This window comes from Larimichthys crocea, unplaced genomic scaffold, assembly GCF_000972845.2.
Source record: "Larimichthys crocea isolate SSNF unplaced genomic scaffold, L_crocea_2.0 scaffold388, whole genome shotgun sequence".
Taxonomy (NCBI): domain Eukaryota; kingdom Metazoa; phylum Chordata; class Actinopteri; family Sciaenidae; genus Larimichthys; species Larimichthys crocea.
The window spans coordinates 42,951-70,650 of NW_020855075.1; the positions used below are offsets into that span (position 1 = coordinate 42,951).

The 27,700-nt window shown below is 41.9% G+C and overlaps 1 protein-coding gene across 2 annotated transcripts; it reads right to left on the minus strand.

Moving 5' to 3' along the window:
• Positions 1-5,934: 5,934 nt before the first annotated feature.
• rnf103 (ring finger protein 103) lies at positions 5,935-27,300 on the minus strand. 2 transcript variants are annotated; one of them, XM_010753328.3, is made up of 7 exons: positions 26,617-27,300; positions 21,015-21,163; positions 19,903-20,018; positions 13,132-13,554; positions 12,688-12,820; positions 11,748-11,834; positions 5,935-9,313 (listed from the first exon to the last, which is right to left on the minus strand). In XM_010753328.3, the coding sequence occupies exons 1-7, from the start codon at positions 26,840-26,842 to the stop codon at positions 8,333-8,335; spliced, it is 2,115 nt and encodes a 704-aa protein (XP_010751630.1). In that variant the 5' UTR covers positions 26,843-27,300; the 3' UTR covers positions 5,935-8,332. The 2 variants fall into 2 exon arrangements, with proteins under 2 accessions (XP_010751630.1, XP_019110074.1); XM_019254529.2 differs by lacking the exon at positions 11,748-11,834.
• Positions 27,301-27,700: the final 400 nt, after the last annotated feature.

Below are 27,700 nucleotides of genomic sequence, written 5' to 3' on the forward strand. Positions count from 1 at the left end.
GGACGCATTGAAGCTCCTTTCCTTAACAGTTTGAGAATTCGAACAGCTCTTATCATGCCGGCTACGTTAATACTTCCAGGGGCCTCATGTACGAATATTTGCGTGGATTTCCTACTAAAACTTGGCGTACGCCAGAACCCGGAAACTGTCGTACGCACAAAAATATTCAGATGTATCAAAGTGTGCGTTCGCATGGATCCAAGCACGTTTCTTTTGTACATGCCAATCAACGTGGAATTGAGCGCACGTGCAACTCCTCCCTGTCCACGCCCCATTTACATATGCAAATCTATTTAAATAGGCCCTGGACCTGAGATTCACCTCTTTGTCCGATCAGATAACGCGATGAACAAAGGAAAGAAAATGAATTTTACAGAGTCTAAGCTAAAGATTCTAGTGAATGAAGTGGAGATTATGTTTGGTGCCCTGTCAACAGGGATAAATATCAACAAAAAAAAAGACGTGAGTGGGAGCGTGTGTGTGAGGCTGGAAATGCCGTGGGATCCGAGCAGCGCACACACAGGTGTGGACAGGTGTGGCGCTGCGGCTGACATTTTACGCCCGCTTTTACTGACAAGAATACTGAACACAGGGAGACAATCAGGGGCTTGTTAGAAAGCTCTGCAGCTCTAATTTCACCAGCAGAAAATAAAGAAAACCAAAAACATGATATTTGAATGCGCACATGCCCAAATATGCACTGGCACACTGGCACGGCTTCTGGGTAAGTAAAGAGTTTATTCGTTTAATTGTTTCGTATGTAATCCAGCGTTACATACGGGACAATTAAACGAATAGAAGCCACCCATCGCGCACCGTGCCAGCCTCCAGCCTGTTCTCAGCAATGCTGTTAGTCATAATGAATGAGGCGTGTGTTGAACCAGGCCACCTTGCCGCGATGTTAGTCAGCTGCATTCGCGCATCACATATGATTTGAACATTGATGGAATTAAAATGTTTCCTACTTAGATAAACAGCTCCCGCTGGAATTCCCCTGTTGCCAGGAACCCCAGCGTAGTCAGCACAACCCCGAGCTACTCGCCGGCCCCCGTTGCGCTCTCGGGCCGGCCGCAGCTCTGCGCACAACTCCAGTAACACTGGCCTTGGTAACCGAAATCGGCTTATGAGCCAATTATCATGGTTTGCAAGTAAATCCATGCGTTCCTTAAATCGCTCACGTTTGCAAGGTCCTCTAACAACGCTAACGCTGCCATTGTTAATATCATTTTCTTCATCACATTAGGCATGCTTTTATATCCACCTATATAACTGCAAACACGTGGGTGTGTTAATTGTTCATAAGTGTGTTTCTGATGTGCACATCACTCTGATGACTACTTGTTTTCACATTATTAACAGTTTCTCAGCTTCACCTCTAAGTGTCGCCAAAGGAACAACAGCTGTAGAAACGTGCGTACGACAGCTATGAAATTGGCGTGGGGCACGCACATTTCTACGATTGTTTCACGTTTGATACATTTGAACGTGAGCGTGGGAAAGGACGTACGCCACTTTTTTGTGCGTACGCAAGCTTTGTACATGAGGCCCCAGGTCATTTCATTCAGTGAGGAAGATTCCTGAGCAAAATTGACTATTCGACCGCACCCAGAGACTTCAGTGAAGTTAATCACAGACAGGCTTGTGAGTTTCTGCCCAGTGACTGCAGAGAGACAGAGAAAACCTTGAAATGACACCTTCAAACCACTGGCCACCAATTCCAAACCGTATGTTATATCAAATTACTAAAAAGCCCATCAGCATCCTTATCTTTCTGAGCATGTCCATACCGAATTTTAAGGACTAAATTTAAAAAATGTGACCTGGGGAGATTGGAAAAGAACAGGTCTGCTGTGCTCCTTTAGGAAATTTCTCCTCTCAATTTACATGGGAGTCAAAACTGTCAAGTGTGAAAGCTTCAGCAGGTTTATGTGAGTGAGATGACAAATTGTCCGACTAACTTTAATATTATTTCTGTGGATTGGAATTTATGGCCACGGGAGCAGTTTACAAATGTATTTTTTTTAAAAATAAAAAATCCCCTTCAACTCTAGCATTGATGTCATCCACTCTAGCTCTTAAACATTCCACCCATAGACTCTCATTATAAATTTGCAGGGTTTTTTTATTATTCAACTTTTTTATTGAGTTTTACATTATACAAGATTAAGTAAGAGAATAGTGGGGAAGAAAATACATAAAAATAAGGCCAAGTCAAGATAAAAGATGTGCAATCTTAATTTGACAATAAAACATAAAAATAACAAATAGAAAATTTAAAAAATACATAATTCTCAGACAGATACATCAGTCCATGCTCAATATGTTAAGCAGTACATTTATCAGGAAACAACCACTATACTGTTCTTGTCCCATGTGAAATTCACTGACCACAAGTAGACTTCTGGAAAACAGATCCCTGCATAACATCCAGTCCACCTCCACCTTCATTTCCATCCCGCTCTCCCCAAAACAGCCCATCATGATCACTATATGCAGAAATATTTTAGCTACCCTGTAAAGAATAGTCTTAAAACATTCCCCATTTCTCATTATACTTATCAGTATCATTTGTTATACTGTAGGATATTCTTTCAAAAGCAGCTACTTTACCTAACTCTGTGAGCCAATCTTGAAATACCGGGCCCTCTGCATCTTTCCACTTTCTCATTATCATCTGCTTACCAATCATTATACTTGTCTGAATCCAGTTGGTTAAGGGTTTCACAATATGGACCAAGGGTTTAGGGTCACCTAATATGTAAAGACTGGGGCCGAACTCAAAATCCACTCTTATGACCTCTGTGATGACTTTATGAACCCTTTTCCAAAATGCCTGAATCTTTGGGCATGACCATAGGGCATGTATTAGGGTACCCATCTCGCCTACACATCTCTAGCAGTTTGGTGTTTCCTTCATCCCTAGCCTGAATAACCTATTTTGGTACCAGTAGAATCGATGAAGGACTTGAATTGAATTAACCTTATTTTGATATCCCTAGAGACTTGTTTGGTGATTCCAACAATTGTATCCCAATCATTTTCTGTAAATATTATATTCAGATCCCCTTCCCATAAGCTTTTAAGAGCTGAGTTAGATGGGTAACCAGAATTACTCATAAGCATAGAATAGTAATGGGAGACCCTATGCCTAATCCCTGCTAGCCGCAAAATCTCTTTCATGAGGTCAGTGCCCTGGGGTGGTGTGTAGAGCCAGGAGGCAAGGAGGTGTCTCAGCTGAAGATATCTCCAAAATTGATTGTTGGCTATCTTCTATAAACTGTTCAACCAGATTGTCAAATGATTTAAGGACACCATCTTTATACAAATCGCCTAGAGTATTAACCCTCTTAATCACCCACTCCTTCCATATAGGTGATGATTTACCAATAAGGAGTTTTGGGTTGTCCCATAGGCCGGAGGATAAGCTTAAAAAAGGCTTAATCTTAAATATACGAGACACCTTTCTCCACAGTCCTTGTAAATGAGAGATAATAGGATGGGATCGAGCATTTGGAGGCATTCTAGCCGACAAGAACAGCAATGGAGGTATTGAAATACACAGTGACCTTGCATACCAAGGCGGCGCTCTCTCAGGTGGTAATGGCCAATGTGCCAAATGTTTCAGATTGAATGCATAATAATAAAATAAAAGATTTGGTATTCATTACAGGCTTCTGCAATTTACGCCGATGTATTCTTGGCCATTCCAGAAAAACTTGTTACAGTATAGTATTTTGCTAGGATATTCAGTGGGAGAGGCTGAAGTAGATAATTAACTCTAGCAGAACAATTCATCTTTATAATATTGACTTTTCCCCATAATGAGAGATAAAGCGGAGCCCACCTTTCCAAATTTGTGTTAATTTTGTCTAGGAGTGGTTCAAAATTACATTGCACTATTTTGTCTAGTTGGAAATAATATCCCTAAATATTTTATTCCCTTAGAGGGCCATTGAAATGATCCAGCTTGAAATAATGTTTTTGGGCAATACATCGTCAAAGGGCCTCAGACTTAGTCCAATTCACTCTATAGCCTGAAAAACTAGAAAAAGATCTTAGAATTTTAAGCAACGTGGGAATAGATTTTTCTGGGTCCTGAATAAATATTAAAATATCATCAGCATATAGCATAAGCTTATGTGTGGTCCCCGCACTTGGGACTCCAGGGATATTAGGATCTTTACGAATTACTGCAGCTAAAGGTTCTAATGCTAAACAAAACAATAATAGGGAGAGAGGTGAACCTTGCCGGGTTCCACGACCTAGCTTAAAATATGGAGAAATTATGCCATTAGTCTGTACAGCCGCTTGAGGCTCAACAGTTTCACTTATTTTAGAAATGTCTGCCCAAAGCCATAAATCTCTAGCACTTGAAAAAGATATTGCCACTCTTACACTATTACACTCGCAATCAAATCCTAACCATCCACTTAACATTAATTAGCCATCGAATGTTATCCGAGGCAAATGTGTTAGATATAAACCCAACCTGGTCTGTATGTATTAGAGTAGTTATAACAGCGCTGAGATGATTTGCAAGGATTTTGGAAAGTATTTTAGTGTTTATTGATATCAAAGAAATTGGACGATAGTTTTTACACTCTGTTGCCTGTCTTTAAAATCAGAGTTATTATAGCCTGAGATAAAGTGGGGAGTAACACTCCTCTTTCAAAAGCTTCATTATACATTTGTAACAAAAGTGGAGTAAGCTTGTCCATAAAACATTTATAAAATTCTACGGTCAACCCGTCAGATCCAGGTGATTTACCAGCACGCATAAATTTGCGGTTTTGACGATTGTCTCGAAAACTGTTTGGCGAAATGTTTAGAAAAGTGATAGCTCACCATTCACGGCTGAGCCGGTCATTTTGATTCCTTAGTAGTGGTCCAAACATATGGAAAAAAATAAATCAAATAAGTATGGGGAATCTTAATTAGTGTGCAGACACTCAAGTAACTTAGTATGCAGCATGTGACCACAGTACCTGATTTTCTAATGTTTTTGAGACAAAAACAATTTTTGAAATGAATCCAGTTTTGAGTGAGAGCCTGCAGCCGTGAAATTCAACAAATGCAAATGCACACCATCAAGTTATGTCAGACTTATGTTGTATTTAAATGTAATTCATCTTAAAACACAGGATTGCTAAAACCTCCAAAAATCCACAATAATACTGAGCAGATGACTGCTTCAGTAGTAGTTATGCCCCACTTCTCCATGAATTTGTGCTTTAACTCACATCTATTGGACCTTCTCTTTACACACACCCTTACCATTGAGATCAGTGACAACTCTCACAAACAATTGCCAATACAGAGTATCTGAAACAGTTACTTTTATTGTGGATATGTGTTACTGTTCTACATTTTTTTTCTTGCCCTCCACACACAGAAATAAAACAGGAAGGAGCTGAACAATTACAGTTGAGCACCCATCACAGCTGATAAATTACAGTTAGTTTTGGACATTTTAAATCAGGATTCATTTGTTTAAAAGTGGTGTAAAGAAACTAACAGTTCCACAGGTAGTATTAGTACATAACAGAGATAAACTATAAACTAAACCTCAGGCAATACAATACAGAAGATATGCTCCCTTAGCTTGCTGGAATTTTCTGTATTTGCCAGAGAATGCTGGCAGGGGAAAGGACTCATATTCTAATATAATATCAGCAAGTGATTTATACTGTACAGGGGCCGAAGGTGTAACAGTAAATTTCTTCCCTAAACAGTATAATATAATAAAGCCTAAAAATCCAAATGTCAAAATATCCTTTTTATTATTTTTAATAAATTGAGACAACATACATAATTAGTTTATATTTCAGCAGAAGATAGACCGATAGGGAGACAGATAGGGAGACCTACTCAACCTGATGTCAGTCAGCCACAACTCACATGAAAGCTATTTGTTTAAAAAAAAAAAACTCAATACAACATGAAATTCACTTTATTATTCATTAAATAAGAGCTTTGTTTAATTTATTAAAAAACAAGCTATTGAGTGAAGGTTCTCAGTATTCTATTCAGTACTGCTGAACATCAGAAGAACAGGATGATGACACATGACGATGGCAGTGGCAAAGACTGTCCTTACTGCAACAAGGTCTCTGAAAGTGAAGTATTCTTGGGTAATGAAATTGATACATGTAAAGGAAGACTTGGGACCATCTGGTGCCTTCATACATGATACCCATCATGTTAAATTCATATCAGGTGGTCTTGCTAACACATGCCATTCTGGATTGGCAAAGGTCAGCCCATAATATCCACCATGACATGTACTGACATAGACATTTAAAAGAAATACACATACAAATTAATTTGCACTGATTAAAGAGAATACAGCTGTACTGTTAGGGTCAAGCTAAATATTATTAAATAATGTGATCATTGGGCACTGTCGCCTCACAGCAAGAAGGTTCTTGGTTCAAACCTCAACTGGGCCTTTCTGTGTGGAGTTTGCATGTTCTCCCTGTGTCTGCGTGGCTTCTCTCTGGGTACTCCGGCTTCCTCCCACAGTCCAAAGACATGACCTAACAGGTTAATTGCTGACTCCATATTGTCTGTAATGTGTAGAGTGGTGTGATAAATAGTTCAATATTCTGCTTCTAGGTCTGTTTTTTATCTTTATCAATTCCTGAAGGAAATATCTGACTTTTTAGCTGCTGTTTGCCAGCTGGTTTCATCAGTTGTGGAGCTGAGGATAACTGTAGAGCTGTTAATAATTCTCTATGGATGGATCACTATAAGCGACACCTTTGTCATTACACAGTCATTTAAACCACTGTTATAATAAATAATTGATTGGTATAGCTTTAACTGTGTTCAGATGTTGTACATACCTTGTACCACTTGCTGTACAGATGCAGAAGATGGATGTGGGTGTGGCTGACTTCTGGTTTCTAAAATGTATATTATAGTATAACTGTCTAATAATGCATAATCTCTCAGAACAATTCAGTGTGTCTGGAGCATTGCAAATGAGCTTTCTTTTAAATCCTCAAACATAAAAAACATAATTTTTGTGGTAACGTACACATTTCGACATAGTACTCTGGTAAATCCATTTAAACTTCAGCTTGAAAAAGAAAGAATCAAGATGCATCAGACTCACTGTTTGCTTATCTTGAGTTGGCTGAGGCTGTGTGTGTATATGAACAGCTTCTAATGTGAGGGAAATTAGGCATGTTTTCAAAGTGCTGCACCATTGCATACACATCTTTATCACATCAATGTCAAACTAGTTGGTTCAAACCAAGGAGGCACAATGACTGTATGAGAAGATGCTTACATCACATGGCATGACTCAGTCCACACCACCAAGTTGTAGTCTGTGTCCTCATCTTTTTTTTTTTTTTGTTTGTTTTTTTGATAGAGACAGCTGAAGAGTGACAGGAATGTGGGGGGAGAGAGTGACAGGGAATGACATGCAGGAAAGAGCCACATGTCAGATTCAAACCCTGGGCTTCCACAGCAAGGACTGAGCCTTTGTACATGGGACGGCTGCTCTACCAACTGAGCTAAACACCGCCCCGTCTGTGTCTTCATCTAAAGACATGTGTGTTCTCTCTCAACTGTTATTCAAAATAAAAGCTTGAGTCATTTAAAAAACATTCTGAGTGGTTGTAGGGGCGATGCCAATACTTTCAGAACTAGAAGTACCAGATATTTCACACCAGATTCATTCATTTTAATTGTATTGTTGTGCTGGCTCATACATCTTTCCTGCACTGACCAGAGAGAGAAATTCTAGTTAGAATACTACACATGGACGTTTTTGCATTTGCCAACAGTCATGACAGAGGATGGAACAGAGTATACCTACTGTTACTCTAGGTAACAACTGCGTAATGATGAAGTTGGCTTAATATAGTGAGGAGCTTGCTGCTGCCTATAATTACAACACCATTTAAAAGAAATCTCACCCTGGTGGTTTCTGGGGTGAACAGACTACTTTCCCCTCATTAACAGAAGAACTCTGGTAGATGAAAAAAGCAAAACTATAAATATGTTTTTATTGCACTACAAAGTTCACTGAGACTACACCTATAGTTACTGCGTGAATCAATATCCTCTCTATACAGAAATCATGATTGGCCTTTCATAGTTTCATCTGTCTGCCACAATGTCCACACGCTGCCTTCAACAGGAATGGAAACAAGCAGATTCATGACTACATCAGTCTTGACCACATCAACTTCTTCTTAAAACCTCCCCTGTCCCAATCGCATGAAAGCTGTGATGATAACAGACACAATCTCAAAGCTTAGTGAGTCAATGGAGAGAGAGGAGAGATGGAAGATGAGAAGGGCCCAGTCAGATGTACTCATTATTCCTGCAGTGTGTTTTCAGTAGACTTTCTCTGTGCAGCTCTCTGCTGCTTCTTCTTGTAACTTGGCCAGCGACACACTGGGCAGCAGTGTCTTCCTGCTGCCAACCACACGACAATGCACTGCTGATGAAAGGCATGGCCACAGGGCAGACCCATCAGGAGCTCCTCACTCACAAAGTTCTCCAGACACACCACACACTCTGAACACTGCAGCATGTCATAGGGCCATACTGACCAATCACAGTGCTGATGGTTACAAACACCTTCAGGTGTGAGGCAACCATCTTCCAGTGCCCTGTCAGCTCCGTTCCCATGACGACAGCAGAAAGATGATGCAGCAGCAAGATCCATGTTGTATACAGAGAGTTGTGTGTTGCTGTCCTGGTTGCATAATGATTTCTTGGGAATTTGGCAGCTGTATGGAGGTCTGCTGGGCCCTGCATGACGGGAATCCATCTGCTCCCTGCTTTTTGTGTCTAAATGTGAATTGTCTGTCTCTTCATCCATCTTTCTACCAGAAACCTTTCTCCTGTGCTGACGAACAACTCTGAACCTCCAGGTTGGCAGAGATTTAATGTAGTCCATATTTACTAATGGGCGAAGCCAGAGATCAGGGAAAGCCAAGCGTTCAAATAAGAGGCTGGGATCATCCTCCCAGTCTGAGTGGTCAGATGGGACCTGCTGCAAAGATGTGATCGGGTGGAGCAGATAGGACGTATACCAGTCCCACAGACTGGCCAGCCACTCTAGGTTGGTGGTGCTGTCCTCTTGGCTTCTGATGCCACAGCGACGTTTCTTCTCAAAGTAGTCAACCAGCAAACCATGGGCCAGATAGGTAGACAGGAAGAGAGCTGGGTGGGATGAGTAGAAAGTCCAGTCAGCTCTAACCAGGCTAGCCAGTGTGGTGGTGTCAGCATAACGAAGTAGTTTCAGACTATAACCATACAGAGTGTCCAAATAGGGCAGCTGGAGGAGAGCCTGGGAGGAGAAATCAAACAGTGATTAGTGATCAAGTATTACCAATTCAAATGGTAATAGTATGTTTAGTTTAGTTTTTTAGTTTGTACACCTTTCTTATACTATTTAATTTTTTACTCAGAACCATCTGCATTCTTTGTGACATGGATTTAACACAGCTCTGGTAACATTCCTTAGAGATTCTGCTCCTTGATGACATGACAGCCTTTACTGGATTAAGACGTGGTGAATGAGGTGGCCACTGGAGTACACTGACACTACTGTCAAGTTTAGATGAATCTGTGCCCACTGTGGACCTTCATTTCCTGTTCTTAGCTGACAGGAACAGGAGACTCTGTGGTCTTCTGCTGCTGTAGCTGATCAGTTTCAAGATTGACATGTTGGGTGAACAGACAAGCTCTATTTTGTTTTCCTCATTATTCAGTGTAAATATAGTAAATGTGCTGAAAATCACAGAAAATTATCAGTTTGTGAGATACTCAAAGCATCAGTTCAGTTCAGTCTGTCTAACAAAATAAAGGTATACCTAGTAAAGTTTCCACTAAGTAGATAAACCCCTATATGTTTAGACATAGCTGCCATATCAACGTGTGTCAGACTTCACGAAAACTAATGTAGTATAATTAAGTTATTATAATTAAGTCATAATTCACAGTGCCAATATCCATTTTACTGCATCACTGTATTTTAACTGCCCATTTCAACATTCATCTTCAGAAATGTCATACACAATATAGCAGACTACACTGAGGTGCTATATACCATGTGTGAACAAGTAATACAAATAATCATCTGACATGAATGTCATAAAATGTGTCATACATTTGACAGTTAGTTGTTAGTTTTTTAAAAAGATTTTTAGAGATGTGTAAATCTCTGTTCATCACTGGTGTTTAGGTAAGGGAGAGAAAGTACACGAGACCATGATTATGTTGAAAGGTTCACTGAAGCTTGATCAAGAAAAATTGAGTATTTCTGTTAGAAAAATTAGGATTACACTGCTATTCAGATGTTTTAAAATCATACGATGTGTGTGTGTTTCTATTTATTACATGTCTTGAGGACACTTCCCTTTATTAGTGTTTTGCTGAGGATGGCAGGGTAAGGTAAAGTTCAGGTTAATGTATAAATAGAGGGATTCCAGAACAGAACAAGGGTCAGAGACAAGTCAGAGAGGTGACATTTAAATTGGGGATATGCTGACTACTGATTAAGGGAAAAGAAAAACGTTTAGATGCTATATATGCAAATTGTCTGTTAACAATTTGCAGGGGTTAAGACAGCCCATTAGAGAGTGTATAAAAACCAACTGTCAAGGCTCTTCGAGGAGCCTTTTTCTCTGTAACCCCTTTGGTGTGTTGCACTGTGAAATGCTCCTTCTTGTACAAGAATAATAAATTCAACTTAAACTTTGATACTTTGAATTCAGTCCTCCTTGTTCAAGGGTTTTTCTTTAAAATTCCCGTAACAATTTCTAAATACCCTTGTCATGACATGATGCCGCCTCAATGCTGAACAAGCTGTCCTTTCTGATTCGTCGATATGCCCTCAGGACACTGACACTACTACTCTATGTACAGAAATGGTTATTAGTGTACAGACATTATCTGACTCTGTAGATGCTTCTGCAATATGTACTTCTCTGGTGCGACTATGGAGTGAGGCAGCCCTATCCTCTGACCTTGGTTACCATAGTAATGATCAGAATGGCTTGGAATAGACTTGGCAAATGGTAAATGGACTGTACTTAAAGCCTTTTGACCACTTAAAGTGCTTTTACACTACATATTTTATTCACACATTTAATTCAATTACGTTAATTTGGTAAACCTGAAAGACCTATTTTTTTAAATAGCTGATCTAAAAAAACTATATTAAAGAAAAATGAGATGAGAGAATTTTGTTAGAAGGGTCTAGTTTGCTACTTTATCACTCCTCAACAGGAACAACACAGAACACCCAACTCAGACTGCAGGAGACATTGTCATGCCAACAAGTTAACTACTATCAGATATTTTGGTCAGTTTACTCTAAAGTTGGCATCAATGATAATTTTCCAAGAGAAATAAATGAATGGAGGAAAATCCTGAATCACTGAATGAAAAATATAAAAGCTAACATACCGGTGGGCAAACTCTACATAAATGGACAGCTGTAACACAGCTCTATAGTCACACCATAGCTATTCTAAACAGTATAACATAGACTTCACAAGTAATATCTAACCTCCTTCAAGCTTCAAGTTAAAGCTGGCATCACTTCATGTTGTCTCACACTGTGGTCATGTTTCTTTGTTTTTGCCTGTTTTGTCTGTGGTTGTTTGTTACTTTTCTCCTGTCTGTCTGTCTGTCCCACACACAAACACTTTTATTTATATTTTTAATATGTTGATAAAGTCAGTTGTGTAAACTCTGTGGTATAGCCGATTTCCTACCAGAACAGGAAGCCAGGACACCAGCAGTATGGAGTTGTAGGTTCCAAGTGTTCGGATCAGAACTACAAATCGTTTCACTGTTGCTCCCTGTCCATAAAAAATAATACGAGTTAAAACAGAACTAACTGTATCTCTCTATTCTCTCTCCAACAAGATGTTTTGCTTTAGAAATCTCACTTGCAGAAGTAATAACATAACAATTATAAGCAAAATGTAATAAAAGTCTCAAAAGCACCCATTATGCAGGATTAGTGTATATATTTACATCTGGTCATTGTGAGATACATTTTACACTTGTTCTATACTTTATATACTGTTGGGTAGTTCAATTTATTAAATGCACCACATTTTATAAGTTGATTTAAAATTTTAAATTTAAAATAGTAATCTGCAAAGTAAGGGCTCCAGCATGCTCTATGTAGCAACCCACACCCAATCTCCTCTGTGGGTGTGCGTTCACTTCACCACTGATTGACACACTAGTTTATGCTGTGGACCAGTCTGCAGCATATAGAAAGTCTGCTGTAGAAGAAAACAGCAGGAAAATCGAAATGTGATGGCTCCCACAGATCAATGAGCCAATCATCATTATCATCAAGGATCAGCTAATCCATTGATGATTCAAAGAGGTGTGCATAGCTCACCTTCAGAGCTTGCTGCCAAATATTGGTGCAAAAACCACATATTTCCATTTTGAAATGTAGTGGAATAAAAGGGAATATGTAAATTGGAGTAAAGTATAGCTATTTTAAAACTCTACTATATTACAGGAGTAAATTCAATTTTATTTATATAGTGCCAAAACATCAACAAAAGTTATCTCATGACAGCTTTCCATACAGTGCAGGTCTAGACCATACTCTTTATATTATTTATATTATTATTTATATTATTAGAAAACAGTTCCACCAAGTTTTCTAATGGAAAAACAGGAAGTGACCTGTGTAATGAAGAGATCCATCCAGGCCAGTAAGTTGATTAGGACGAGACTGAGGACAAAAAGATCATTGACCTCTGGCTGGACTGAACGCAGGAAAGTATCCATAGCAGCCAGGGACAGGAACTCACCAGTACTAAAGAGAGGAGAGTAGGAGAATAAGAGGAGAGGAAGGGAGGAGAAGAGAATATGAATAGTAGTAGAAAGAAGGACAAGAAAAGGAGAAGTGAAGAGAAGTAGAGTGGAGTAAAAGAAGAGTAAAATAACAGAAAGAGTAGTAGAGGAATGAACAACAAGAAGAGAAGGAAAAGAGGTGGAGTAAATGACAGGTGGAGAAGTCATGGAGAGGAGTGGAAAGACAAAACAGATTAAAATGATTAAGTAATTAAAAGAGATTTATATTTGTATAAACAATAACACATTATCGTTTCCATGTTCTATCATCACCTGTTGCCATAGCGATAAATGCCCTCAGGCATTTTGAGGATGTAGGCGGGGCTCTGTGTCACACCAATCTCTGATAGGCTGCTGTGGTTGTCCCAATGACGTATGTCCACATAGATGAACTCAATCCTGCCAGTGAACTTGATTGACAGTGAGGAGAAGAAGGCGGGCGGCTGGGACAGACGGGCAAACAAAAACATCTTCACTGGGTGGGCCAGATCAGAGCGCCACTCCTCCACCAGCTGCTCAGACCGACGCAGGGTTTTGATTCGATGAGCTACATGCGAGGTCATCCAGCGGAATATGTGTTCAGTTTCAATGTGACGGCCGTTGTATTCTTTTAGCATGACTTTGCCCTTTGACGCTGAAGTCTGAGGAACAGACATGATGAGAGTGGAGTGCTGCCAGCCACGCTTGATACATGACCTGATGGACAAAACAGAACCACCATGTCAGTATTTCAGACAGACATTATTCTGAAGCAATACTCAGAAAAAAAAAAAACGTGTGGAAACGGACAACTACTAGATGTTATTAATTCATCCCAGTGCAGTTTCCGTATAGTCAGGGGATATGTGGAATTTCCTTGTGTTTGTCTTGCCTTTGTCTGTGTGGCTGTGGCTCAAGAGGTACAGCTGATCATTGATCTAATGATCAGTGGTTTTATATCAGTGGCTCAAGTAACCTTGAGCAAGAACCTCAAATTACTCTCGATGTATAAATGGTTAGCTCCCAAAAACTGCCAAGCAGTTGGCACATTGCATTATCAGTGTATGAACATGTCTGGTGAAAGAGATATGTAGTGTAAAAGCTCCTTGAGTGGTCAGAAGACTAGAAAGGTGCTTCCTTATTGTACTTCCTTATGATGCTTTTGTAAATAATTCACAGTCGAAGTCAGGGGTGTCAAACTCATATTAGCTCAGCCCAATTTGATCTCAAGTGGGCCGGACTAGTTAAGTCAAAACGTACAAATAAATAAATCATTATGTTTGTTTAATTTTCTCTTGTTTCTTATCCACAAAAGGTACAACTGCAAGTGATCAAGCTTGAAATCAACTGTCTTGTGTTTGGTTCAGTTTGATATGGCTCAAATTTCTCTTCACAAGGGACATATTTTGGGCTGTAATTAGATTAGATTAAATTTTCATTATCGATTAATTATTTGCTCTCTATTTAACCAATTTTACACAAGAGGGTGTGCTTTAACATCATAAGTGCCTTGGTCCGTTAGCGTCACCAACGTGCCAATAATAAGTTAAAGCTCACCCTCGAGTTTAATATTGCGATTATACAATACAACAATTACTAACTAAAATAAAAGATATAATCAAAAGATATTCTATTATAAGACTATTATATACAGAGATGTTTTGGGGCAATTTAATTTCAAAATAAACATTTCTTGGAGATACACAGGGTCTGACTAATACCTGGAAAACAATCAGTCATAGTAGTAGACTACTCTACTTTACTACTCCAGCAAGTAGCCCGAGCTTTAGTAACGACCTAGCAATGCAGACGCTGTCTAGTCCCGTCAAAGCTTATGGAGATCGTTGAGTTTCCCAAACTTAAATAGCACACATATGAACACTAAACTGTTTTGTTAGTTCAGTCTTGTAGTGATATCTGTTGAAAAAGAGATTTTTCCATTGACAGATTTAGTTCCTCAGTCCGTAAACTTCACATTTATTTTGAAGCTAGTGCCATATCAGCTCACCGGCACAGCTGATGGAGGATGATCCAAACATTTTCAGCACAGTCCACTTTTTTAAATTCAGACAGCTGAAGAGTGACAGGAATGTGAGGAGAGAGATGAGGAATGACATGCAGCAAAGGGCTGCAGGTTGGATTCAAACCCTGGGCAGCTGCAGCATGGACTGAGCCTTTGTACATGGGGCGGATGCTCTACCAACTGAGCTAACCCACACACATGTTTTTATCTAACCGAATATTCCTCTTCAGTCCATATTAGTCCACCTTTAGTCTTTAATTACAACATTTTCTCTGCGGTACCTGAATAGTTTGATCTCTGACATGCTGCACACAAACAAGGTACACACCTGTATTAACGTGGTGCACACCTGTATTAACGAGGCGGTCTAACAGCTCCGTAACACACATAATGTTCATTAAAGAAAGCTGAAATTGTAAATTCAGATGTATTACTTGATTAAAGTTGACTTCCAGTGTACAAGCCTGCTTTGACTGCACTGATTGGAGTGTTTTCGAGGCAGCAGCATCAGACCTGGAAGAACTGGCGGATACCGTGACATCATACAGACCCTTTCCAAAAAATTAGAATATCATAGAAAAGTTTACTTATTTCCATAATTCCATTAAAAAGGTCAAACTTTCAAGTATTTATTTGTTTATTTTTACATAATTTGGGCTTCCAGCTCAAAAAACCCACCAAAACAGGAATTCAAAAAATTAGAAGAAAGAAATCAGCCGAAATTTTGCAGGGCATTAATGTTTTTAACTGAGTGCCACACACTAATCATCTACTAAACTCAAAGCACCTGACAGACTTGACCACTGGCCAGAAGACCATCACTGATACCCTCCATAGGATGGGTAAGCCACAAAAGTTCATAGCTAAGGAGGCTGGCTGTTCACAGAGTGCTGTGTCCAAGCATATCAATGGAAAGTCTAGTGGAAGGGCAAAATCTGTCAGTAAAAGATGCACCAGCATAAGAGATGACCGTGGGATTCAGCAGATTATAAAACAGAGAAGATTCAAGAATCTGGCAGAGATCCAGAAAGAGTGGAATGAGGCGGGAGTCACAGCTTCAAAGACCACTACAATCAGACACATCCGGGAGATGGACTACAACTGTCGCGTTTCTTCGGGTCAGTGGGGTATTATCAAGAGGAAAATGAGGGCCACCAGACCCAAAAACAAAGAAGAGCTGACAGCAAGCATCAAGGAAATCTGGGCTTCCATAACTCCCATGCAATGCCACAGATGTATGCCACGGCGCATTGAGGCAGTGATTAAGGCAAAGGGATTCTCAACCAAGTATTGAACACTGACATATTGTTTAGAAAGTACCATATTTGACTGATTTGATGTGATCCTAATTTCTTTCTTTTTTTCAGCAAAAACTGAGAAGTAAATGGTGATTTCTTCACAGTATTCTAATTTTTTGAATTCCTGTTTTCATGGATTTTTTGAGCTGGAAGCCCAAATTATGTAAAAATAAACAATTAAATACTTGAAATTGTTTGAATTGTGGGCCCTGAATCAATAATCTATGAAAGTTTAATCTTTTTAATTGAATTATGGAAATAAGTAAACTTTTCTATGATATTCAAATTTTTTGAAAAGGGTCTGTACATCAGCTTGTGTGTGCCTACCAAGACTTTCCGCACATACAATAATAACAAACCCTGGTTCACTGCAAAACTCAGGCAGCTTCATCAGGCCAAGGAGGAGGCCTACATGAGTGGAAATAGAGTCCTGTACAACCAGGCCAGAAACACTGATGACAAAGGTCAAAGCTGCTAAGTGGAGCTATGCTGATAAGATCAGAAACAGCAGCGACCCAACGACCCGGCATCAGTGTGGAGAAGCCTGCAGGACATCACCAATTACAGGAGACCATCACCCAACACTGTAGAGAACTATCAACTGGCTGATGAGCTGAATCTGTTTTATTGCAGATTCGACATTCACACCCCTTTCACAAGATTCTGTTTGTGGACTTCAGTTCAGTGTTTAACACCATCGTTCCAGACATCGTCCACACCAAGCTTACCCAGCTTACTGTGCCCTCCTTCACCTGTCAATAGATTACAAACTTTCTGACTGACAGGAAGCAGCAGATGGGGCTGGGGAGTATCACATCCAGCACCTGGAAAATCAGCACTGGCGCCCCCCAGGGGTGTGTGCTCTTCCCACTGCTCCTCACCCTTTTCACTAACGACTGCACCTCAAGAGACGCGTCTGTTAAAGTCTGTGTAAAGGCAATTCCATGTTTTCTTTCAAAACACAATAAATATGTTAATGAAAATAGTTGCTGAAAACATGTAAAAAAGAATTTGAACGATATATTACTGAAATGTGGAGTTAGAAAACAGTTTTAAACTGCTAACCTGCACTCTCATTTTCAAACGCAACACCGGCCGAAATAATAGACCTGAAAATAATACGGTACTTACAGTAACGTTAGGTGACTTAGTGTACAGTAACATTATTTTGCATTGTGTACTAACATAATCACGTTAGGGTTTCTCATTTCTCATGTGTGTTATCTAAGATTAGCGCACGTAACATTAGACTGCTCTTGCTTCCTGAGCAGAATCCAGAGGAAAATACACCAGTAACGGGACACGGGACATCTCATGCAACAGCAGCTTGTAGCTATGACAGGGAATATATGTAGTCAGACCTGAGTTTAAGTGTGTTGGTAACAAGAGACACCTGCCTGGGTGTGACCACCTGCCGGGTGCGCCGTGCTGCCAGTAATCCCCCCTTGCTTTATCAAAACACCGCAATGGAGCAATAACCGCAAAGTGACGATAGACAGCATTTCAGCATTTCAGACAGAGATTCATTCAACTCGCCCAGAGTGGTTCAGAGGACACGGCCCCACTGTCCTGGACCTGAAGAATACTGCTAATTTTTACCCGATTTTGACACAGGGATCCACAGTCTCCCGGGACCTGAAGTGGGAGTCCAACACAGATACTATCATTAAAAAGCCCCAGCAGAGGTTGTACTTCCTGCGCCAGCTCAGCAAGCTCAACCTGCCTAAGGAGCTGCTGATACAGTTTTACGCCACCATTGTTCAGTCTGTTCTCTGTTCATTTGTTTGGTTTGGATTGGCCACCAAACAAACTCCACCGGACATACCGGTCAAGACTGCAGAGAGGATCATCGTCATGGATGGAGGTCAGCCAGCCCTCCATCTATGACTTATATGTGTCCAGAGTCAGGAAACAGGCAGGACACAACTCTGCAGATCCTTATAAATAGTATGGTCTAGACCTGCTCTGCATGAAAAGTGTCATGTGATAACTTTTGTTATGATATGCCGTTATATAAATAAAACTGAATTGACTTGGGTTGACTGGGGCAAAGATTTGTTTGGTCAGTTTTATCAAAATTTATTTCACACTCTATTACTGCTCTGTAATGGTAAAAAAAAAATGGACTGTGCTTATATATCTCCTTCCTAGTCTTCCTAGTCTGCTGACCACTCAAAACGCTTTTACACTACATATCTCATTCACCCATTCACACACATTCATACACTGATGGCATTAGCTGCCATGTAAGGGGCCAAATGCTCATCAGTTTGAGGGGATGACCATTCATACACATTCACACACTGATGGCGCAGCCTTCAGGAGCAATTTGGGTTTCAGTATCTTGCCTAAGGACATTTCGACATGCGGACTGGAGGAGCCGGGGATTGAACAACAGATCATCTGATTAGTGGATGACCCACTCTACTTCCGAGCTACAGCTGCCCCTGAAGCCTTCTTCCCAACAAGTTCCCATCTCTGTTTGGGAAGTTTTTGATGAACCAATAAATGGTTGATTTATGTGCAATCTTACCAGCAGCAATATCCTTGCCTGTGAAGCCCTTTTTGTACAAAGCAATGATGACTGCATGGGTACGGTCCTTTCCTAACCACTTGACCTTGACATTGAAAATCATTTGTGATATTCTGTTCTCATCATTTAAAATTGGCAACGTAAACCATTAAAAATGTCTTTGTAGTATCATATCATCATATCTGTGCAGTTTTGTATTTCAAATCTGCATGTTCCAAAGAAAAATGCAGTGCTCTTTATGAATTAAAGGCTGCACAACAATGAATGCCTAGATGCATCTGTTTGACATCATTACATATCCAAAAATAAAAGTTTGTGATTCAACTAAAACAGAGCGGCATCGCCCCCCAGTGGTCAATTTATCACATCATAGTCTTACATGCATTGATGTGCTCTCTTGAATTAATGCTGATCGGCTGAAACAAAATCACATGCATGTCCCAAATACTTCAGATTAGAGTTGCACAATACCCACGCTACCCTGCGGTGCCAAATCGTAACGGTTCCTACTATACGAGAAATTCTACACAACGGTACTACCATGGATTACTATACTACCGGTGTCAGTTTCGTCCTGGTGACGTCCAGGGATATGATAGGCTGTTTCCGCCCGTCTGTTAACTGGCTGTTCGTGTGTTTCTGCCAGCAAGAACAACCTCCATGAAGACCGCTCTGCTTCGATAGAAATTTGCTTCAAAACAAATGACAAGCTAAAGTTTACAGGCTTACAGTCACAAAGACGAGACAATACACTCACCATGGCAGAAGCACCAGGCCGAGCGCCGAGTCTGCCGCGGTGTCATCGCCAGTGCCATTCACATATTTGTTTCAGTCTAATTCTTACTTCACCAGTATTATGTTTATCATGCACCAAACAACATTATAAGTAAAGAAACAAAAAAAAAAAAGACTGCAGTATCGCGATTATACCCGGAACCGTGATACTTTGTCTGGTACAGTATCGTGGTTACTCATTTTGGTATTGTGGTAACTCTACTTCAGATTAGACATCTGAATTTTGCTTCTAGCTTACAGAAGCACAAAAGAAATCAAGGCCAGAGCATCTTCAACAGAAAAAAAGAAAGCTGAGATCCCTACAAGGGCAATTGATCCAAATATCTATACAAAATCAGCATTATTTGTCATGTGTCAGTGAGCCCCGAGATAAATCAAAAGGTGCTGGTGCATTTGAATAAGGCCCCATCTCCCACCTGTAGTCATTGGAGCAATTAAAGGTTCCAGTTCTGATCCCAAACTGAGACACTTTCTGCACCATCTTCCCCCAGTTGGACTGACTGAGCAGAGCTTCCCGGTCCTGGGCAATGACCTGCAGGGACAAGACAGGATCAAACTGGTAAGAAAATCTGTCAAGGGGCATGAAAACCCTCAGCTTTGTTCTCTCAAGATAAGAGGACGATTAACTTCCCATGATGCACTGAGCTCTTCTGTCCCTCTCAATGTCTACATATTAGCTGAGCTTCTTCCCCAGAGTTTTTGTATACAGTCGTCCCTCGCTATAACGCAGTTCACTTTTCACAGACTCGCTGTTTCGCAGACTTTTTTCAGTGTAATTTTGCATGCTTTTTTTTACAGCGTACTGTACAGTATGAACACGCATTGTGTTCTGCGTCCTAATTGGCTAAGGGAGAACCGCACGTGTTCTGCGTCCTGATTAACTAAGGGAGTACAGTCGTCCCTAACTATATCGTGGTTCACTTTTGGCGGACTCGCTGTTTCGCAGATTTTTTTCAGTGTAATTTTGCATACTTTTTTTTTTTTACAGCGTACTGTACAGTATGAACGCGCATTGTGTTCTGCGTCCTGATTGGCTAAGGAAGAACCGCACATGTGTTCTGCGTCCTGATTAAGGGAGTACTGTACAAAATGTGTGTTAAAAGGTGTATACAAGTGTGTGGTTAGGGGTTTTACGGCCTTAAAACATGTATAATAATTGTAAAACTTCGCGGATTTCGTTTATTGTGGGTTATTTTTAGAACATATCCCCCGCGATAAACGAGGGACCACTGTATACAAGTCTCGCAGGTTCTCATGGATTGGTTGAGGCCCCTGCTGTGGTCCCGCCTGACGTCCACTTCAATTACTATTACCATTATGACTAATATTAGTCGTATCTCCATTAAAATGTATATTTTCTCTCTCTCCCCACATTTCCTGTCAATCTTAGGCTGTTCTATCAAAATAAAAAGCTTGAAAAGGCCCCCCAAAAAAGTATAATTATTATTATAATTATTATAATGCTTTCTCTCTGTGTCTCTCTCTCTCATTATTCAATCAGCCCTCCTTCTATACTGAGTGTTTTTACCTGAACCAGCCAGATCCCATCTTTAGTGTCCTCTACCAATTCATAGAAGTGCATCTCTCCACTGAAATGTGTGGTGCTGCCATCTCCTGTCTCTGTCTGCTCCTTCTCTTTCTTGATGGCCGAGTAGAGCTCCCCCTGGGTCAACTCTCCTGTTGGGAAATAAAAAAACAGTGAACATATACTTCTTCTTTGATTCCATTTATAACAAATCCCATCGACATTGCAGCTGTCCCTATACTATATTTAACTTCTCATTTTATCTCATTGGAAAGTAAGGGTGGCTTATGAATTTAGAAATAAAGTAATTAAAAGATGACAATGTATTTAGTGAATAGTATCAATAGCCTCATTTCATAGTAAGTTAGCAGGTAAATGTGTAAACCAGTGATCCTCAATGAACAGGGGCCTCATGTACAAAGCTTGCATACACACAAAAAAGTGGCAACAGGGGCATTCCAGCGGGAGCTGGCTGATCGGTCAGGAATGTGCCAGTCAACCCTGAGCCGAGCCATGCCAGCTGTGTCAGACGGAATCATCTTAATGTCTTTCTGGTACATCAGATTCCTGTACAATGCTGTTGAACAGGCCAACATTAAAGCGCAGTTTGCAACGAGAGCCGGTTTCCCTGATGTAATCGGAGCTATTGACTGCACACACATTGCTATAAAAGTGCCATCACAGGATGAATTTGTTTATGTTAACAGGAAACATTTTCATTTTATCAATGTAACATTGTGGCAAGATGGCCTGGTTCAACGCATGACTCATTCATTATGACTAACAGCATGGTTGGGAACAGGCTAGAGGCTGGCACGGTGCGTGATGGGTGGCTTCTGTGTTAGTAAATAGTTTATTCGTTTAACTGTCCCGTACATAAACCAGCACAATGCACATTTGGGCATGTGCGCATTCAAATATCATGTTTTTGGTTTTCTTATTTTCTGCTGCAGAGCTTTCTAACAAGCCCGATTGTCTCCCTGTGTTCAGTAATTATGTCAGTAAAAGCCGGCGTAAAGTTGGAAACTTTTCTTTCCTTTGTTCATTGTGTTATCTGATCGGACAAAGAGGTGAATCTCAGGTCCGGGGCCTATTTAACGTTTCTACAGCTATTGTTCCTTTGGCGACACTCCTTTGGGAAACTGTTAATAATGTGAAAACAAGTAGTCATCAGAGTGATGTGCACATCAGAGACACACTTATGAACAATTAACACACCCACGTGTTTGCAATTATATAGGATATAAAAGCATGCATAATGTGATTAAGAAAATGGTATTAACAATGGCAGCGTTAGCAATGTTAGAGGACCTTGCAAAGCGATTCAAGGAACGCAAGGATTTACTTGCAAACCATGATAATTGGCTCATAAGCCGATTTCGGTTACCAAGGCCAGTGTTACTGGAGTTGTGCGCAGAGCTGCGGCCGGCCCGAGAGCGCAATGGGGGCCGGCGAGTAGCTCGGTGTTGTGCTGACTACGCTGGGGTTCCTGGCAACAGGGGAATTCCAGCGGGAGCTGTTTATCTAAGTAGGAAACATTTTCATTCCATCAAAGTTCAAATCATCGTGATGCGCGAATGCAGCTAACTAACATCGTGGCAAGGTGGCCTGGTTCAACGCATGCCTCATTCATTATGACTAACAGCATGGTTGGGAACAGGCTGGAGGCTGGCTCGTTGCGCGATGGGTGGCTTCTATTCGTTTAATTGTCCCGTATGTACATACGGGACAATTAAACGAATAAACTCTTTACTTACCCAGAAGCCGTGCCAGTGTGCCAGTGTGCCAATGCATATTTGGGCATGTGCACATTCAAATATCATGTTTTTGGTTTTCTTTATTTTCTGCTTGTGAAATTAGAGCTGCAGAGCTTTCTAACAAGCCCTGATTGTCTCCCTGTGTTCAGTATTCCTGTCAGTAAAAGCGGGCATCCACACTGCTCGGATCCCACGGCATTTACAGCCTCACACACACGCTACCACTAACGTCTTTTTTTGGTCATATTTATCCCTGTTGACAGGGTACCAAACAGAATCTCGACTTTATTCACTAGAATCTTTAGCTCAGACTTGTAAAATTCCTTTTCTTTCCTTTGATCATCGCGTTATCTGATCGGGCGAAGAGGTGAATCTCAGGTTTAATTTAAATAGATTTGCATATGTAAATAGGGGCGTGGACAGGGAGGAGTTGCACGTGCGCTCAATTCCACGTTGATTGGGACAAAAGAAACGTGCTTGGATCCATGCGTACGCACACTTTGATACATCTGAATATTTTTGTGCGTACGACAGTTTCTGGGTTTTGGCGTACGCCAGGTTTCAAGTGGAAATCCACGCAAGTATTCGTACATGAGGCCCCAGCTCCCTGTTTCATGACAAAAGCTCCCCAGCAAAAACTCACACTTGCAAAACATTTTGTAGGGGGTGCTAGTGGGCCATTTTGCCACACTTGTGCAAATATGGGTGGCACATCAGTGTCAGATTTACATTTTCAATAATTACTTCCATTTAAAAAACCTATGATTTGAAAAACTATGATTTGGGTCCATGTCTTTCTACTTCTGAGGCTGTTGCTCCACAGAATCAAGAGTCAGGAGCCAGGATATCAGCACCAGAGGGCCCTGGCACCACATGGTATGACTTGGAGGGTGGCTACAGGACACACCAAGAGTGTGACTTCAAGCAATGCTTTTCCTGCTTAAAGGAAGCCCTCTGAATCAGAATTGAATTGTACGGTGTCTAGAGAGCCGCAGTTCGATGATCGACTTTGTGGTCGTGTCGTCGGACTTGCGGCCACATGTTTTGGACACTGGGGTGAAGAGAGGGGCGGAGCTGTCAACTGATCACCACCTAGTGGTGAGTTGTCTCCGATGGTGGGGGAGGATGGCGGTCAGACCTGGCAGGCCCAAACATTCTGTGCGGGTTTGCTGGGAACGTCTGGCTGAATCTGTCAGAAAGAGCTTCAACTCCCACCTCCAGGAGAGCTTCACTCACGTCCCGGGGGAGGCGGGGGACATTGAGTCCGAGTGGACCTTGTTCCGTTCCTCCATTGTCGAGGCGGCTGACCAAAGCTGTGGCCGTAAGGTGGTTGGCGCCCCTCGAACCCGCTGGTGGACACCGGCGGTGAGGGATGACGTCAAGCTGAAGAAGGAGTCCTACAGAAGCTTTTTTGCATGTGGGACTCCTGAAGCAGCTGACGGGTATCGACGTGCTAAGCGGAGTGCGGCCTCAGCGGTTGCGGCCCCGTGGGTGGATGAGGTCCGCCCGGAGTTCCTCAAGACTCTAGATGTTGTGGGGCTGTCTTGGTTGACACGTCTCTGCAACATCCCGTGGACATCGGGGGCAGTGCCCCTGGACTGGCAGACCGGGGTGGTGGTTCCCCTCTTCAAAAAGGGGGACCAGAGGGTGTGCTCCAACTATAGGGGGATCACACTCCTCAGCCTCCCCGGGAAGGTCTTTTTGGGGGTCCTGGAGAGGAGGGTCCGCAAGATTGTCAAACCTCAGATCCAGGAGGAGCAGTGTGGTTTTCGTCCTGGTCGTGGAACTGTGGACCAGCTCTATACCCTTAGCACGGTCCTGGAGGGTGCATGGGAGTTCGCCCAACCAGTCTACATGTGCTTTGTGGACCTGGAGAAGGCGTTCAACCGAGTCCTTCGGAGAGTCCTGTGGGGGGTGCTCCGGGAGTATGGGGTTCCGGACCCATTAATACGGGCTATCCGGTCCCTGTACTCTCGGTGCCAGAGCTTGGTCCACATTGCCGGCAGTAAGTCGGACCTGTTTCCAGTGGGAGTTGGACTCCGCCAGGGCTGCCCTTTGTCACCGGTTCTGTTCATAACCTTTATAGACAGAATTTCTAGGCGCAGCCAGGGCATTGAGGGGCTGCGGTTCGGTGGCCTCAGGATTGGGTCGCTGCTTTTTGCGGACGATCTAGTCCTGTTGGCTTCATCGGAGCGTGACCTTCAGCTCTCTCTGGAGCGGTTTGCAGCCAAGTGCGAAGCAGCTGGGATGAGAATCAGCACCTCCAAACCTGAGGCTATGGTTCTCAGCCGGAAAAGGGTGGAGTGCAGCCTCCGGGTTGGGGATGAGATCCTGCCTCAAGTGGAGGAGTTCAAGTATCTTGGGGTCTTGTTCACGAGTGAGGGAAGGATGGAACGGGAGATCGACCAGCGGATCAGTGCGGCTTCTGCAGTGATGCGGACTCTGCGCCGGTCCGTCGTGGTGAAGAAGGAGCTGAGCCGAAAGGCGAAACTCACGATTTACCAGTTGATCTACGTTCCCACCCTCACCTATGGTCACGAGCTTCGGGTAGCAACCGAAAGAATGAGATCGCGAATACAAGCAGCCGAAATGAGCTTCCTTCGCAGGGTGGCTGGGCTCTCCCTTAGAGATAGGGTCAGAAGCTCGGCCATCCGTGAGGAGCTCAGAGTAGAACCGCTGCTCCTCCGCATCGAGAGGAACCAGTTAAGGTGGCTCGGGCATCTCTAAGGTGAGATGTTCCGGGCATGCCCCTCTGGGAGGCGGCCCCGGGGAAGACCCAGGACACGCTGGAGGGACTATGTCTCTCGGCTGGCCTGGGAACACCTTGGGGTCCCCCTGGGAGAGCTGGACGAAGTGGCCAGGGAGAGGGAAGTCTGGGCCTCCCTGCTGAAGCTGCTGCCCCCGCGACCCGACTCAAACGGATAAGCGGGAGAAGGCGAGACGAGACGTGTCTAGAGATTGTCGAACCTAGTGCTACTGCTCTATGGGATGTATTCATGGCAATTTTATATCTGTGTGGTTGTCATCTTGCTTTATAAAAAGTGTGCAACCATCCATTAACTGTAACCACTTATCCTCATCAGGCAGATGGTGGTGCTGAAGCCTATTGCAGCTGACTTTGAACGAGAGGTGTGGACACGGGGAGAACATGCTAACAAACTCCAGGGTTCGAACCAGGAATCTTCTTGCTGTAAGGTGACGGTGCTAACCACTGCACCACCATGCATTACTTATAAAATTTTAACATTGCACACAGAAGCTAAAGTACATTAGTGGTAAACAGTGCATATAAAATATTCATCAAATTGGATTGAGAAATAGTTTATGTATGTTAGTAGATGGACTAATAGCTAAGGTACATACAACACTGAAAAAAAAAAGAAGTTGGCATATTAATGATGCATGTCGAGAAATCTTCAGTAGCAAATTTGGAGTCATAGAAAACTATTTGACATTAGTGACATTCTACTTATCTTCCCACATATGAACTTTTTCCAATATATCAATGACTAATTAATATAAGCCGAGACAATTGAGCACCCAGGCTTTGAATAGAACTAGCTATTCTAAGTAGTGTAAGTGTAAGTGTTGCTGATTGTGGCCCTTACTTGTTATCAGACAGGATTCAATCCACCAGATGGGAAAAAATAGCTACAGTTCCTTAATGTGGTCCATGGACTAAGCATAAAGCAGCAGTTACATGACTGACAGCTGAAACACAGTGATGGTGTCAATGGCAGATTATTCCCTCGATACACAGCATTGTGTTTTATCCGGTCTCCTTCATTTTACTAAAACAATGACTCATCATTGAGTGGTGAAACCAAACTGATGTGAATTTGACCTACCTGATTTCTCCACCAGTTCACTGACATCCTTCTTCTCAGCCAGTCCAGAGTATCCCAGCCCTCGACACTTCAGGATAGTTTTCAGCTTCTTATAACTGAGAGTGACTGGATCCACAAGTTGAGTAGCGAACATACCAGTCTCGTACCATACTACCGCCTCAAAAATCCTCGCTAGCATAAATAACACTATGAAATACAAGAGTAAGAAGAACAGTTTCAACCACATCGTCGAGCTGGACGAGAGCTCTGCTGCCACAAGCTACTTTCTGTCGGAGGTTGTTGTCGTCGTCGTCGTTGTTGTTGTGTCAGTGGACAGACTACAGAAGCTTCCAGTCAGCGTCTCATTCTACATTAGCTTCATATACAATCATCGTTTGCTCGCCTGTCTGGCTGGGAAGCTCTCCCCGGCCGTTCACTTCTTTTACCAGCACTTCATATCCACGAATCCTGCTAACTCATTAGCTTAGCATCACAGTTAGGCCTTGGTGATGTATCACCAAAACAAATGGGCCCCTTAAAGCTCACGTGTTGGCTGCACGCGCTGCTGTTTGTTGCTGAAAGTGAGCGCGTGACCTGAGCTGCTGCCGTGCTCCCCCGGTAAACAAAACAACAATAACGATCTGATGATCTGCTTCTGTTGCTTCGATCAGCTGGTGTACACAGAGGTGCTGACGTCACATCCGGCTCCACCTCGCACACTCACACACACATAAACAAGCTACAAAATAAAAGTTTTAAAAGTACAGAGTTAAAATGTAGGCCTGTAAACATATTTGGGTCCAATCCATATAAATAATATGTAATAATGGCTCAGTTATTTGAAATTTGTCAATAAAATTCAATTAAATTTTATTATATAGCACCAAATCATAACAAAAGTTATCTCATGACACTCATAAAATGAATATGCTATATCATCAGTTCTTAAGGAAACATGCTAAGTGGCTTGTTGACAATAACCTGACAGCCAAAATGTTTATTTATCCCTGAGGCCCGTTGCACAAAACTAGGATAAGGGTTTAAGCCGGGATATCTTGGCTATCCTGGCTCAATTTATCCGTTCAGCTATTCAAGGGATGACAAG

Coding starts and splice junctions, on each gene's coding strand:
- rnf103 (XM_010753328.3), bottom strand. CDS start 26,842: ATGTGGTTGAAACTGTTCTTCTTACTCTTGTATTTCATAGTGTTATTT. Junction 12,821..13,131: donor ATTTATCGCTATGGCAACAG/GTGATGATAGAA, acceptor TCCTCTCTTTAG/TACTGGTGAGTTCCTGTCCC. Junction 9,314..11,747: donor TGTCCTGGCTTCCTGTTCTG/GTAGGAAATCGG, acceptor TTCTCCTCCCAG/GCTCTCCTCCAGCTGCCCTA.